General features: G+C 40.8%; 1 protein-coding gene across 3 annotated transcripts in view; it reads left to right on the top strand.

The window, feature by feature from the left end:
- The window catches only part of TRAPPC9 (trafficking protein particle complex subunit 9), a 451,894-nt gene that overhangs the window by 131,138 nt on the left and 304,299 nt on the right, over positions 1-16,457 (top strand). For all 3 annotated transcript variants that reach the window (XM_084281391.1, XM_084281390.1, XM_084281392.1), the window contains one exon: positions 6,192-6,334. In XM_084281391.1, the coding sequence (XP_084137517.1) occupies positions 6,192-6,334 (143 nt within the window). The remainder of the gene's footprint in view (positions 1-6,191; positions 6,335-16,457) is intronic.

The following is a 16,457-nucleotide window of genomic DNA, read 5'->3' as shown; positions in this document are numbered from 1 at the left end:
TAGATAAACATCGGTGTGCCGCAAAAATTGCTCCTAAAAGTCACTGTGTATGCAGTAGGTGTGCTGGAGTAAAACTGCACCAGAGCACGAGCACAACAGGCACCTTGTTTCATGGGCGAGCTGTGTAAATTCACCTGATTAACACGTGCAAAAAAATAAAAATAAAATTGTACTTAATTTTCCTTCAGACTGAAAAAAGTAGTGTAAGGGCACTAGCAATTTGGGCTGGGTTCGTATTTATACACGTAAAGATCTGATTTACTGCAGTGGCATCATTTCTTTCGTTGCTTATCAGTTCTTAAGAATTTTATCATCGCTTCTGTAATTGCCACGCGTGTGCTTAATGGAGTGCATGGAAAAAAAAAATTAGTATGGAGACTGCTTGCTGCAGCTCGGTCCTACAGGCTGATTACATATGCACTACAAGATGATTACATATGCACATCCTGCTCATAATGCATGTAGCGGGGATCTGGCTATCAGTTCTACTCTTTGGTGCTTTAAGGAACATCATCCCCTTTTCCCGTTTGGGGAAGATTAGGAATTCTGATGCGGTCAAATATTCCAGTAGGCTCGCATTTGCTCGATCATTTGCAGTCAGAAAAATGGAGAGGTGGTTTCTTCCCTTTCATGGCTTTTTACTTTCTCCTTAAAGATACAGAGTTTGTTTATTTTTAGCTGAAAAAAGAAGAGTTTTGGTATCATCTCAAAAACCCAGAAAAACATACAGCAGCTATAGTTTGTGTATCAGAAAATCAGACAGGGTAGCCATAAGTGAAAAGACTAATATTCTCCGGAGAGAGAGGGAGCAATGAACAGAACTCTTGCTGCAAAGTTGCACGATATCACTGAACAATTTTCTCATTGGTTATTTCAATTTAAAATTTCAATTTATGATAGAATGCAGTATCTGTGAACTATGATATGATGTTTTCTTCAGGTAGAAAGATTTCATATGTGGTTGTTAACGTGTTCCATTAAGGATCTTCAGTTCTTGTCCTTGACCTTTCTCAGGTAGCCTCAGAATTGTGTTGCTGGCCTTGCTTCCTAAAGACATCAGGGAGGACTAACTCATTCCCAGTTTCGAAATATTACTCAGCTTGAAAGAAACCTTGTGAGGTAAAGGCTTGGTGTGCTCTCCATATCACAAATAGCACACTGCACTTCTCCCCTCAAATTTCCTTTCAATACCAGTATTTCAAGTAAAGAAAGATCTCAGTGGAGGGAATAATGTGGATTCCTGCATCGAAGAGGCTTTGAAGATGCCAGCACCTGACCCCTTACGGTGTGCATCTTGCAGTAAGAGACTGGTCAAAATCGTGAGTGTTAAGAAGTGTGTGTAGCTAAGAAATCATAAGGTGTGTCACAGGAGCATTGAGATTTCAGTAATGCCGTTCTTTGCTTAGCTCCCATCGACAGAAATTAACAGAAACACGATGCTACAGATGTTTAGTTGGAGGACTTCTTTTTTGATTTGATTTGAGATTGTTGTCCTGCCGATGAGAATTGCAGAATCTCCCAGCTCGTCAGCACTCTGCTTTTCCTGTTTAGTGGTGTGCAGGTGAGTTTTTTTTTCCTCCCTGAGTACAGGTGGGCAGGAGAATATTCAGCTTATGTACATAAAGGCACCTGGCATTTCTCCCAACACTGCTGTTAAGTCTGACTTTTATACATTCTTTGTCCTTTGCCAGGTTACCATGTGAAATCAGGGACTCAGTGATGGGAGAGAGAAGCAAAAAATGATGAGCATTTGTCTTTTGTTAGACTACTGTTAATTAAAACTAAGAAAGTGCTAATTTAAGTAAATTCTGGTAACCAAATCAATGCAGAGGCAGAACTGGTGTGCTTTCTGGGTGTCATCTAACTCGAGGGTTGCAGGACTGAATCTTTTCATCAGAGCAGGCCTAAACCTGGACATGGTGTTTGCATTCACCACCAGGTCCAAGGACTGGAAGCTTGATGTGTTCGGGTCCTGTCTTCCTTGGGTTCAGCTGCGTAGGTATCTACTCCCCATCCCCTCCTAATGCTCACATTCTTGACTTTTCCTGAAAAAGATCCAGCTGTGTTCAGTGTCTGCCTTTCTGTATGAATCGTGTTGGTGGAGCAGCATGTTCCAGGTGCTTGGATTCAGAAGCTTGCAGTCTCTGACTCTGTTTTTGTCCAGCAATGCTTAGGCTAGGTAATTTTGATGGCAAAGATGGGAATGGTGCAGAAGAACTGCTGCCCCCATGCAGTTGAGGACATGGGAACCGACTCAGCAGCGCTGCCCCCCCGAGGTTTCAGCTGGCCAGCTCTTTGCTCTTCCCACTTCATTCATTGCCAGGGTCCTCTGCTGCTAGTGGAAAGAGCGTAGTTAATTTGAGAAACTTGTTCTCTCTTTGTCACTGCCAGGTCGTTTAATTAGTTACACAACCTTCTTAGGCGGCTGAAATTCCCGATACAACTCTGTGTAAGTAAAACCAAACAGAACAGAAAACAAAAGGCATCCAGGCAGCCGAGAAAAGGGGCTGGAAGTCGGGCAGATTGGCCAAGCAGTCGTGAATTCATCCTCTCCTTCTGGAGCGTGTCCTGCTATTGCATTCGCTGATTTGGCTGAGATGCAGGAGATCAGGAGCATGATGGGATCCGGGAGGAAAACATGTTTACTGTTGTGCGTGTAATTTGATTTAAAAGAGAAGAAGGTAGATGTGAAGATTACACACCTAGAATATGTTACTTTTCAAATGTCAAGCCCTAATCCCAGGAGAAATTATACTCATTAGTAGAAGTTGTTTTCTGTAATGAGTTCAGAAACCGAAATGGAAAGAAGATTATATTCGGAATTTAAATATTTTTAGTCTCCTCATGCTGCTTTTTTAAAAGTCTTAATGGGGAGCCTGCGATGTTACATTCTGGTCTTTCTTCACGGTTATTGCAGGCAGTATCTGCAGAGCCTCAGGAGCAAACTGCCTGTAGCTAAGTGCTGGCATTTCATCTTGTATAAAATGTTAAGATCTGCGTCGTGTCATTTTTGCTATCCTAACAGAATTCAGAAAAGACCTGAAAATGCAGTGCATGTGAGCCTCTGTTATAAAGGCTGAGGTTTTGATTGAATTATGTAAAACATTGCTAATAAATATTTATAAAAACATTAAGGTTCCAGTTTGGGGAAAAAAAAAATAAATCGACAAAATAGATCTGTGCTGTCTGAAACACAAAATGCAGCATGTGTGGTGATGCAGTGCTGTGGGTAAGGAGTTATAAAACAGAATCCTCTGGTTCTTCTAGTAACAAGATACAGGGATAAAATCTGAGTTACTGCCGTTGCCAATACAAGGGCTTAGGAATGAAGCTAAACTTTTGTTTACAAAAATAGGGAAAGACAAAATCACGAAGCAGAAGAGGTGATGGGAGATAGAAACCCAACCCGAAACAGCTCCCGACCTGTTTCACACTTCCTAAGTTTCATGAAAGCAAAAATAAAGAATCAAAGAAGTGTTTTGCAGCAGTGAGGAGGAAAGGATGTGAATCGTTTATTGATTGTTTGCTCATTAAAAATATATCACTATGGATTCGAGTTTCCTGAGTGCTCATTCATCTCCTGCATGTATCATTTCATCATTGGTAACTTCCTTGGTGATTATATCAGCTGCTTCTGTTCAATAATGGTTCTTTTTTTTTAAAGAAAATGACTCTTTTAACGTTTCTCATACCTTCAGGATTTGTCTTTAAACCAGACTTGGGATCCCCTTCCCTTCCCTTCCCTTCCCTTCCCTTCCCTTCCCTTCCCTTCCCTTCCCTTCCCTTCCCTTCCCTTCCCTTCCCTTCCCTTCCCTTCCCTTCCCTTCCCTTCCCTTCCCTTCCCTTCCCTTCCCTTCCCTTCCCTTCCCTTCCCTTCCCTTCCCTTCCCTTCCCTTCCCTTCCCTTCCCTTCCCTTCCCTTCCCTTCCCTTCCCTTCCCGTTCAGATAAATCAAAGAAATTCTTTTATATTCATAAACTTTTAATAGGATGTGCAGCTCGGGCTATCAGTGCAGGTTTGACAAGGCCGCTGGAGTAAGCGTACAACGGTAGTTAAATCCGTGGCTGTAGCATTTAGTGCCTCTTTCTCTGGAGGTGCTGTGGGAGGGAATGGGAAATTGTTTTAAATTGGAGCTTTGTAAGCTTATGAAAGTGTAGGATTTTTTTTTTTCTATCCTGGAGATAGAAAATCGATCCTTCATATTGTGTGTGGAGTCCTTTCCAAGGCGTGTGTGCGTAGAGGAGTTTAAAGGAGATTTAATTTTTTTTTCTTTTACATCCTGTTGATATTAGATGAATCCTAAGTAATAAAAACTTTCTCGGATCACCTGAAGGCACCAGAAAAAAATGTTTTCCTCAATCATGCTCCCAATCTACACATCCATATACACCCTGGCCGGAGAGAGCAGGGGGTTCAGTGCTCTGAAATTCTCCGAGGGACTCCAAATCTCTCAAGTGCCCCGCTTGCATCTTATATTTTGGGTGGGAAGAGATTCCTCCTGCTCTTGAGGTTGGTAGAAGACCTTTTGGGCATCCTTGCCCTGATCTCTAGCATGGGGTGCGAGATGCTGATGAGGGACCATGATGATGATGACGATGATGACGATGATGTCTTTGAAGCCTTGTCCTAATTGATGGCACGCAATGGTTGTAATTCGTGGCCTTTTCTTGAGCGTTTTCATTTGATATGGGATGTTGGGAAGGGTTTTGCATGGGCAGTGGTAATACTCCAGCACCTTTCAAACCAACCCTGTCTCTTTACCAATGCAGAATGAGCCACGGACCCAAACCACGGTAGCTTCCCAAAGCAGGATACTCGGAGTGTTACAGCAAGAATACGGGGCTTTTCCACAGAGTTTTCACAGAAGATTTCCTAATTAAACTTGAAATCCATTCTTACATTCCACTACTTACATCAGTAGTGTCAGATCCCCGTGCTTGCGGAGCTCTGGTCTGTAGGAAATACACCAGCAGGTTAATTGGAATGAAGCCTGTTTTGAATGGGTTTCTGCTTTTTTTTTTTTTATAAATAATTTTTGTATTTAATATTGATTAACTCTCCTGACATAACGTAAACCGGAGTTCATTAACTGCAAATTAGGAGTTGACATAAACAGAGTAGACGGGTATGTCCAGAGTGCCCGGTGGACATTTTTGATTGTGTTGTAAGGTGACTCTTGTGAATTTTAATCAGACTTAATTAGGAAGTAGAGTTACTTCAAGTTACTTCAAAGCAAGCTGGAAATGTGCAAACCATTTCAGCCCTCGCGTGCCATAAAACATTAAACTCTTGATTTTGGTGTTCCTCAAAGCGCTGGATTATGGTTGTTTTAAGATGGTGATTGTGTTAGTGCTTCTGTGCCTTCAGCCGGGTTTAGGAATCCAACTGACAGGTTTCATAAATGTCTGGTAAATCTTCAATTGAAAGGGAAAGGATTTTTGACCATCTGAGGCTTGATGGCATCTGGTAAATAGGAATAGTTTCCAGCGGAGGGTGTTGTCTTGGAGGGTTTGGTGGTGGTGGTTGTTTTTCTGGGGTGTGTGTTTGTGTCTGTGTGCTGTATTTTTGTAAAAAAAATAAACTAAAAGCTAACCAGGGAGGAGGTGGACATTGTTTCTAAATCTTTTTTAGAAACTGCTGTCCTAGCTGACATAAAGTTCAGCATACAGTGGTAATTCTCTAAAATGAACACCAGGGAAAGATGAGATCTGCACGCTGTGTCAGGGCAATAGTTTTGTTATAGGCTGTTAGTGGAGATGAGCGAATACTTACATGTATCAAGAGCAGATGCTTTTAGTTTTGTATAACTTCTCTCCATCTGTCTACAGGCAAAAACTTTACAAGTTACCCATTTGATTAAGAAGGTAATGAAGTGATGAATATTTTTAAGAGTGTGAAAGAGCGGATCATTTCATAAACTCCAGGAGGAATTATGTCCAGCTGATTTTGTTCTGTGCTTGTAAGCTTGTGAAAGGATTAAGGCAAAAAATCAACTGAGGGATGCAGTCATTTGTTTGATTGCCTTTTTTTTTTTTGGATACAATGGAGTGGATGGATTAGGAAGGCAAATTCAAATTCTTGATGGCATAGAAACTTTGTTGCTCTATCACTTCTGTGGTGTAATTTAATTGTACTTTTGAAATGCTCAGCAGCGAAACATAGCTAATCAGTAATTTACTTCTATTTCTCTAGACACTGGAAGCCATTCTGAATTTTAAATACTCTGGTGGACCAGGACACATTGAAGGCTATTACAGGAACCTTTCACTGGGTCTTCACGTAGAAGTAGAGCCGTCCGTTTTCTTCACACGTGTCAGTACCCTTCCAGCAACAAGGTAAGCCTTGCTTTGACTCTTGTATATGTGACTTATCATCTCTTTTCTATTTTCTATAACTTAAAGGGCATGCTGGAAACTTTCAGTGTCATCATCATCATGTAGGCAAAGAGTTTTGTCAACTGGTTTTCAAAATTCCTCCTCTTTGGGGATTTACCCTCGTTTAACTGCAGACTGTGATCAAAGCACTCCGTGTGCATTTGAAAGTTTCTGATGTTCAAATGGTTTTTCAGTAATGTTCATTTTACCAACAACAGCATATTTCCTCTTTATTATAATACCTGATGACTCCTTTCTGTCTCTCTACTGCTACGGTGTGGTCTGCATCACATAGGTTTGTGTTTGCCTGGCTCTTAAAAAAAAGAAAAGTATGTGTAAATGATTGTCTTTGGATGTGAGGAATAAATTGAAATCATTCTCTCCTTCAGTGCTTAGTTTTGTAAACCACAGAGTAGTTTCACACGTCCTAGTGAGTTTTAAAAAATTAAGGGTCAATTTATGTATTTGCACAGAAGTTCACACATGCTAGTTGTTAAATACTCTAAAATCTTTAAATATTTGTGATGTATTAAAACTCTGGAAGTTCCAGAGATGATTTTGAATAGCTCTTGTTCAAAATCTGAATAACTAAGCTTGGTTTTTTTTGGAAGAAAGAAGACTGAGAGGGGACTTAGTTTCAGTACATAAGTATTTCTGCGGTACAAATATTGGTATGGAGTTAGTACATGAAAAATGTGTTTTATGGTGGATAGGAATGGCATGAAACAGCGTCAGGGGCAGTTCAGGCTGGGTGTTAGGGAAAGGTTCTGCACCTAGAGGTGGTTGAGCACTGGGACAGGCTCCTCAGGGAGAGTGGTCACAGCACCAAGCGTGCCAGAGTTCAAGAAGTGTTTGGACAAAGCTCTCAGCCACATGGTGTGATTTTTGGGTGGTCCTGTGTGGAGCCAGGGTTTGGACTCAATGGTCCTTGTTGGTCCCTTCCAACTCAGGATATTCTGTGATTCTAAGTTTGAGAAAACCTCTTCCAATATACCAAAGTAGCAGTATTATTGAAAAGCTTGCCAGCGTGCATTGTAGAACTTCTTGTTTTCAAGTTTGAAATTATTTCAGTGCATTTCTGTATTACTGCTTTGATAGCTGAGAGTGAACTTAATTGATCAAAGAGATTCATATTGGTCCCAGGACCTTTTTCATGACAGCCTTCAGAAAGAAACCCCAAAGGTAGGCAAGAAAGAACTACAAGTCTCAGAGATATTGGTGCCATATTTCATTTTTCCAAGCAGAGAAATGAGTCACCAGTATCATACTAATGCAAAAATGTCAAAAGATGGATGGACTGCAACATAGCTTGCAAAACATGAAGTGTTTCTTTCACTCCTGTTTTGTTCTTCACAGGAACAAAAACAATGATGTCTCAAGAAAAGTACTGAGTCTGGGTGGGCTTTTAACTCAGAGAAACTTGAAGCAAAAGTGGACAAGTTGGAGAAAGTCGAAAACAAAAAGAGTAATAGAAAGTGAATGCTAAACCATTGAAACTGTTGGTATTAGTGGGGGTAAGGAGAAGGCTGAGTGTAGACTGAAATTTGTAATTACATAAATGGCATTGCCAGCAGGATAGGTATCTGTTTTTCACAGCAGGTAATAAAGCAAATAATGGTCTTTGCATGCAGCAAGGAAATTTTAGGTTAGACGAGGCTAAGGGAGCACTGAAATAGATTGTGCAAAGTATCATTAAAAATTAGACAAATGAGATTGTCTCAAACTGATTTCTTTTTGAGTATTCGAGTATTGTGTTCGGCTTTTAGAGACCTAAAACTTCATACCCTTATCGGCAAGCAGGTCTGCCAAGCATTTTGCTGCTTGAAAATACAGCACAATGGGCCTGAGTTTATTCCTTTAGGAGCTGCTCTAGAAGAAGTAAATCTAATGCTACCTGCCAAGTCAGGGCATGATATCTGGAGAATTCCAGGAGCTTTATTAATGATGGTCGGAGTTTCATACCTGCAGTGGCACATCGTTCAGTGTGCAAGGCTTTCAAGCTTTAATAAATGATCTCTGTACCATCCTGGAAGTACCACAGCATCTACGTTAGGTAGTTTTCAAGAAGATTCGGTGTATAGGTTGAAATGCTTAGTTTACATTTATTATTTATGTGAATAGTCTCTTTCATTCCTTGTCAAAATCTCCTTTGTACTCTGAGTATCCTAGATACACTTTCACTTGGACAACATGAAGGCTCTTTGGTTCACCGCTCTTACTGTACTGTAGTGCTTGGGTGTGAAGCTGTGAACCTTCCAAAAAAGCCTGAAATACAACACGATGCTTTTATTTGAGACACCGCTGTTTGTGCGAGGTGTCCCCAGCTGTGGTTTGTGTAAGACACACTTATCCTCCCCCCTGCCTTGTCAGTCTCTTCGCAGGAATTTACTCTGCTTGGAAAATGCTTAATCCCCAAAATCTATAAAAATAGATCGAGGTCTTAATTCAAAGGGAGAGTCGCCGTGTTGCTCAGCTGTGCACGATTTCCCTAGTCATGTAGCAGCAGTGCTATATATAGCAGCTCCGCTCCAGCCAAATGCTGCAGCCCTTGCTGTCTGCATTCGCTTCATTCTTTGCCTGTCCGTCACACAGACCAGCATTTAAGGCAACTTTAAGTGATCTGCTGATTAGAGATCTGGTTAAAGACGTCATTGATTTTAATTCAGAACCCTCAAAGATTTGTTACTGTTTGGGGGCAAAATGCCTTCATGTTTAAATTTCTTTCAGAAATGTTTCATTGCGGGAGCTGTCAAATTGCCATTCAAAACTTTTTGTTGTTGCACAGGCACACACTGCCTTATCAGTTATGAATGCATTTTGTTTTTAGGTGCTTGTGCTCTCGATTTTATGCTACTGGTTTTAGTGAGCAGTAATGCTTTTCCTTTACTCTTCCAAGGAGGCTCTTGTCACTCCTTCCCAGTGGTGATTCTCCGTCAGAAGTCAGCCACCGTTCAGCGTTATGCTGTAAAGTGACAAAGAGTAGAAGTGTCATCTTCCAAACTGCTGGGGATGAACGTTTATTACTAGATAAAACAAAGTTTGTTATTTGATTGTTGAGCATCTCTGCCAATATCTGAGACTCGGCGACAGCAAATTATAAGTCAAATTTTGTACTTTTCCTTGCTTTTAAAAACTTGAACCAAGTTTCCTCTTGAGTTGCAGCTGAGGAATCATTGCTTAAATTCTTTTTGAGGCACTGAACTATTTTTGTTTAGTCATTATATGAGAAGCTGTGCTTTATAACTTACCTTCTCAGCTGTCATTTCAGAATGAGTTAGCATTGTTTTCATTTTCTGGATTCGATTTTTTTTTTCTTTTATTTGTATTTTTTGTTATTATGTTACGTTTTACCTCAATAAAAGTAAGAAACAATAGCTTAATAGCTGCTGGGCTTAAAATCAAAGTCAAATATAAAACTTTAAACATCGATTCTTCCCTTAGGCCTTCATTGGAAAAAAAAATCAACAGGAAAAATGTTAATGAAATCACTTTTTTTCCCCCAATGTAACATAAAGATTATGGTTTATGTAAAAGTCTTCCAAACTCAGTTGGTATTCCTTTTATTTAGTTGCTTGAGCAGATATGCATTGGAGATCTCACTGGAACAGACTTCTTCTTTTGTTTATTTTTGCCTTTTTTACTGTCTGTAGCCATAATTATGTCTTCTGCTCATGCACGGATTTGTGCTTTAGAGGGAGAGCTTTCATTAACTGCACCTTCACTATATCTTGAGATGCATTTAGCTCTGACACAGCTCCTTTTAACCTCGACCTGGGCTAGTCCATAGGGGCACCCCGGCTTAGCTTGGTGCAGCCCTCGATGTGCTGCAGTGTGCTCTTTGTTGCCTGCTTCTCCTGCAGACACCAGCTCTCAGAAGGTGATGTTCTGTCCGTAAGCGGCCCTCTTCTGCTCCAAGGATTTTCCCTGACCATCTCATCCTCCTCTCACCGAACTGCCTGCATCCAAAAAGACTTGGAGATGGCCACGCGTTTGGAAATTATATGCCTCTGGCTGTGTCACTTGTAATCCCTGATTCTGTGTGTTCGTCCTTGCCAGAAAATGCTGGTCTTGTCATGCATAACGAAAAAATGAGGTGTTGGAACTAGCCCTGAAATAGGGTAGGAGAATGAGTTAATACTGAAAGTTTTCCCAGTGTTTCCCACAGCTCACTGAAGCCTTGAAGGGCTTCAGGGATCTCCTTGCTTGACACTATGTACCATAAAATGCTGGGAAATCTATATAATAATATTGTTTTCATGGTCTTGTGAATTGACTCCTTATCAGGTCTTAGCCTCAAAATAATGAGGATGATTCCAGGCCTCCGAAGAGCTCAGCTACCAGCAGGTTGTCTCCTAGCTCTCCATTGGAGCTGTGATGCTGATGGGTCAGAGTAAGGGAAACGTTCTGTTGGCTGGTTCATGTGAAACACCTCTTCATTTTCCCATCTTGATAGCTCCAAGAAAGTCTGCCTTTGAAGCTTCTTCTAACTAGATTGTCTTGAACACTCCCTCAGAAATGTTATCTCGCAGTTTTGGTGGGCACTGACTGTCTTCCCCTACTGCCTCTGTCAAAAAAAACACAGAGCTTGAAAAAAAATGCTATAAAAACTGCTGATTTACTCCACGTGTTTAGTAAGAACTGAAATAAGGTATGCTCTGCATGCTTTGTAGGGTGCTTTTTATTCTCTTTGCATCCCTTGCCATTGTGTCACCTATACAGAGGTGTTTAAAGAAGAGCCATCTACAAAAACTGGAAACTCTTTGCTTTGCTTATTGCACTCTGAATCTGTAGACGAAGTCAGTCCATAGTGCAACAGGGTTGTTGCAATTCCTTTTGGGACAGGTTAGGAAATCTGGTATGTAAGAATATCCTTACCTTTCAGTTCTACAAATTCACAGTGATGAACAAAGTGATTTTTTTTTTTTTTATTTTCTTGAGGCAGCCAAGTTTTCTTCTCGTCTCAAAACCACCTTACAGCATCAGCTGCAGATCTTCTTTGGCAAGAGCAGAGGCTTAGACTCTCTTCTTGTAATTGAGTCAGAGAAGGAAACAAAAAAAAAAAAGGAACTTCAGCAGGTCTGACACTGCTACTGTCCAGAAATGCCAGTTCAGTTCAGCATTTGGGTCTTGCTAAATCAGATGTGTTTTTCAGAATTCGTTTCCATGGCTGCCCACGTTTTCAGTGCAATAAATGGCAACGCAGCCCCTTCAGCAGCCAGGCTGGGAGTAGAAATCCCGATCCTTATTCACAAAAGACAGAGGGGGAATGGCGAACAGCGTGGTTCCTCGGCCATGTTCCAACAAACGTTTTGGTCACGCAACAGAAAAGTTCTGTAGCATCTTCTGAAACACTTCTGGGTTTTTCTGTAGCTGAATTTTTAAAGTAAATGTTCACACTTGGCACATTTCGAATGAGAATCAGCTACCTGCTGACAGGCAGCTGTTTCTGGTCTCGTGTTTTCCAATATTTCAGTGCTCAAATGCCATCGATTCTTGAAGGGTGGAGAAAAACTTTTGGGTGGCTGCTTGAAGGGCAGTCGTTTTGATTCATTGGGAGGAAGGCCAGGATAAGACCTGGTTACAAGGAATAGATGTTGCCACGGTGTTAAACTCACTCTTTTGTTAATGAAAAATAATAATAATAAAAAGTGGATGAAAGAGAAACCAGGCAAACTCGATTACAGCTAAAGGTCTCCTTTTGATCAATTAGGCTGAATAACCATTTGTAAAACCTGCCAAGGGATGGGTTTAGTAACTTTTTTTGTAATGTTCTCAAGACTGGATGTCTTTGTAGAGTACATCCTTTCTTTATACATACACCATTGAGCTCGGCATAGATGTCACTGAGTGAGAACCCAAGGCACACGGGAGGTCAGATCCAGTAGGTAAATCAGCTCGCTAACCCCAAACCCTGCTCATCGTGTGATGTTGTAGTGAGTTCAGGGGGGGGCAAGGAGGAGCTTACACTTGGAAAGAATTGATTTTTTTTGAGATCAAAATGTTAAATATGCACGGTTTGGCACATGAAGACGTGCAAACATAAATCTGCAAGTATTTATAGATGTGCTGGGAATATTTAGCATAATCACAAAGGTTTACAACCAGGAGAAGTCAGATGAGGACAATTCTTGGAAAATGTGGAAAAGGCCTTTTAACAGTGAGATGTGTAAACTTCTGAATTAATCATCTGGAGCTAGCGTGGAATGCTTCACGTTCAAGGGAGGTAGTGAAAACCAAATGGAATTAAAGAAACCCTATTCAAAACACAATAGTAACAGCAGAGATGCTCCAGATCGTTGTTGTGCTGTACTATACGAAGTGGTCACATTCATCAGTGGATTTTGGAGAATGGGGTTGACTTCTAGCGTGCTACAGCCTGTCATCATTTCCAAGAGCTTCTCTTCACTTTCTGGTGTCTCGTTTTGAGCAGGGATGTTGGGCGTGCCTGGTTACAGAACTTTTTTTTTATGTTTTACAGAAAGCATAAAAGAAGCAAACCAAAGTCTAGGTGTGAAAACGCTCCTTGATGGGAAAACTGAGCTGAGTCAGGATGTGGATAACTTGCCAAACCCCCTCCGAGTGTTTCTTGTTGCAACTGACTTCAGAACAAAGCTCGAAACAGAGCTGCCATACGATTATTCACTGTAGTGAGCTGTCATTAGAGCGTGATAGCTGCATCTGGTTTTTAATTTTGTGTTAAATGTTGCTGAAGTGCATCCTCTGATGTCATTTCAGAGTAGACTGCAATACCCCTGAAAGAAATTTCCAGATTACAGCATAATTTCCTCTTCTCTTAAGTTCCCACAGCCCCAGTTTTGTGACTATTTCTGTCATCAGAACAGACATTGGAAGGTTTTTACAACACAGTTTGTCACTAACTTTTGTTTGCCTTATATCCTGGATTCTGTAATGGAGGATAACAGAAATTAATTTATGCAGTAAATCTCCAAGACACTGTAGAAATAACTCTTTTTGTCAATTAAAAAAAAAATATCTTTTTTAGTGTTTGAAATAAGTATTGACTTAATTTGGCATGTTACTCTGAGACCTTCAGATAATAAATCACCCAAGTGAAAACAAACCAGCCTTTGTAATTCTAGTTTTGGCATGCACAACCTCCTGAGCTGCAGACTTTCATGTGAAATGTGAAAGAGAATCTTGAACCTGAAATTCGTGATAGATTTTTCTGAAGGAAACACAATAGACAAACAAGGAAGGTAATTGAAATGGAAAATGTTTTCATGATGTGATTTTTAGTATTTTTCCACTTAGGCTCTGAAACTGTTTGTTTGACCCAGGCTTATTTCCTTTCCATTAGCAGTCCGAATGATAGATGGAAACAAAAGTAAAATCCTTTCAAGCACTGGTATTCTTTATCCTGGAGTCTATAGACAGTCCCGTCCAGCTTTAATTCAGCTTTGTTTAATTTGGGCTTTTAACATAATGCAATAATTTGTGTATCATTCCGTTCAGAAAAGACGCGTGTTGTATTCGCAGTGTCTGGTTTTAGAGGAAAGGGAAGCTCTGTGCTCTTTTATGCTGTTTCCCTACATTTTGGTACATTGTGCCCATAAGTATATGGAATAAACCAAAACTTGATGAAGGTTTAATTGGGTGTGTTAATATGGGATGATACCATGCTATCTGTTTATGTTTTGGAGGAAACAAACAAACAAAAAAAAACAAGCAAAAACCACCAAAAGCACCCAAACCCACCAAATGACTTGCTGTAGATGTGTCTGACCCAAAGTTTAAGAAGTAATTAGTCTCAGCAAAATAATCCAGAACCTCTAGAAAGACCGGGGAGCTACCAGTGACCCTTCAAGTTGTGTGACATCTTACAAAGACAGTTCTCTCCCTTCTCTGGGAGGAAAGAAAGGTAACTCACCATTCTTACCTAGATTTAGAGGACTCAAAATAGTGGATTTTCTCCCAGTGACTCAGTCTCTACCTCCCTTCCCAATCCACTAACCTTTTAGCATAAACTGTTACATGGTGGTCCATGGTGGTGGCTAGCTTGGAAAATGAAGAAGAAATTGGGTAAGTGTAGAATAATCTTTCCCAGGTCCAGGAAACATGGCATATGACTCTTTTCTCAGCCAAAAATTTCACTAGGCTGCTATTGCCTGTAATTACATCATCTTATACCCATTTTTTTTTTCTTCTGAGTGTTTAAATTTTTTATAAGCTTTCAGACTTTTCTTTAAAAAAATAAAATAAAAAATGGAGGCCATAGCTAATTTTCTCAATAGCCTCAAAATCCTTAAAACAATACGACATTTGAAATGTCTCCTGTACAGAGCTTAGTTAAAGCAACAGATTAGTGACTTGATTTTTATGTAGTAGTTCAGCAAATTCATGCTGAATTTCCTTTATCACACTTGCATGAATACAATTTACTTCTAAAATCTCATTTACTGACACTGATACAGGTCCTTTAATTCCTGTCTTGCAGAGGACAGTTTTCTGTAAGTTCACCTGTAGTGAAAATTGATAAAAAGAATTAATTTGGCTTTCTTGCTAATTGTTTTTCTGAAACTTTCACCCAGATTGTAGCTCAACATCATCAGTTTTACACAGTCCTACAGATTGTGACATGGTTAAAAAAAATAATTACATTTTTTAGGTCTTTAAACAATTTGCTTTTAACAACTTGTGTTTTTTTTTTCTCTTTTCACTTCATTATGCTATCACATCTTATTTTCCACAGTTTATGCTTTGTCTTATTTCCAGTATTTGAAGCTTGCTCTTTCAATTATTATATTTTTGTAACCTTAAATAATAGGTGGTTTGGCACTGATACGTATTTACTCTGAACTTTTAATACTATGTTTTCCTACAGCCTTAATGTTGCCTATAATGTTGCCTATATTGGGTGAGCAATTGGCTAACGGGCAGGGCCCAAAGGGTTATGGTAAATGGGGCTGTGTCAGGCTGGCGGGCGGTCACCAGTGGGGTCCCTCAAGGCTCCATTTTAGGGCCGGTACTTTTCAATATTTTTATAAACGATCTGGATGTAGGAATAGAGGGTATTTTGAGCAAGTTTGCTGATGACACCAAACTTGGAGGAGTTGTGGACTCAAATGAGGGCGTAAAGGCCTTACAGAGGGATCTGGACAGGTTGGAGAGCTGGGCGATCACCAACCGCATGAAGTTCAATAAGAGCAAGTGCCGGGTCCTGCACCTGGGACGGGGAAACCCTGGCTGCACGTACAGACTGGGCGATGAGACGCTGGAGAGCAGCCTAGAAGAGAGGGATCTGGGGGTCATGGTAGACAGCAAGTTGAATATGAGCCAGCAGTGTGCCCTGGCAGCCAGGAGGGCCAATCGTGTCCTGGGGTGCATCAAGCACGGCATCGCTAGTAGGTCAAGGGAGGTGATTGTCCCGCTCTACTCTGCGCTGGTGCGGCCTCACCTCGAGTACTGTGTGCAGTTCTGGGCACCACAGTATAAAAAGGACATGAAACTGTTGGAAAGTGTCCAGAGGAGGGCTACGAAGATGGTGAAAGGCCTGGAGGGGAAGACGTACGAGGAACGGCTGAGGTCACTGGGCCTGTTCAGCCTGGAGAAGAGGAGGCTGAGGGGAGACCTCATCACAGTCTACAACTTCCTCGTAAGGGGGTGTCGAGAGGCAGGAGACCTTTTCTCCATTAACACTAGTGACAGGACCCGCGGGAACGGGGTTAAGCTGAGGCAGGGGAAATTTAGGCTGGACGTCAGGAGGGGGTTCTTCACAGAGAGGGTGGTTGCACACTGGAACAGGCTCCCCAGGGAAGTGGTCACTGCACCGAGCCTGTCTGAATTTAAGAAGAGATTGGACTGTGCACTTAGGCACATGGTCTGAACTTTTGGTTAGACCTGTGCGGTGTCTAGAGTTGGACTTGATGATCCTTAAGGGTCCCTTCCAACTCAGGATATTCTATGATTCTATGATTCTATGATTCTATAAGCTTTTTATACCTGTATCTCATTCTTATTTTTCAAATTATCATAATTATTCTGTAACTTTGATTTTCATTTTATTTTATTTTATTTTATTTTAAGATTTCCCTGGAGAGTTAACTCAAATCCAACAAGGACATTC

Source organism: Netta rufina (genome assembly GCF_964035555.1).
Source record: "Netta rufina genome assembly, chromosome: 2".
NCBI classification, from domain to species: Eukaryota; Metazoa; Chordata; class Aves; order Anseriformes; family Anatidae; genus Netta; species Netta rufina.
This window is presented reverse-complemented; position numbering and strand designations above follow the sequence as displayed.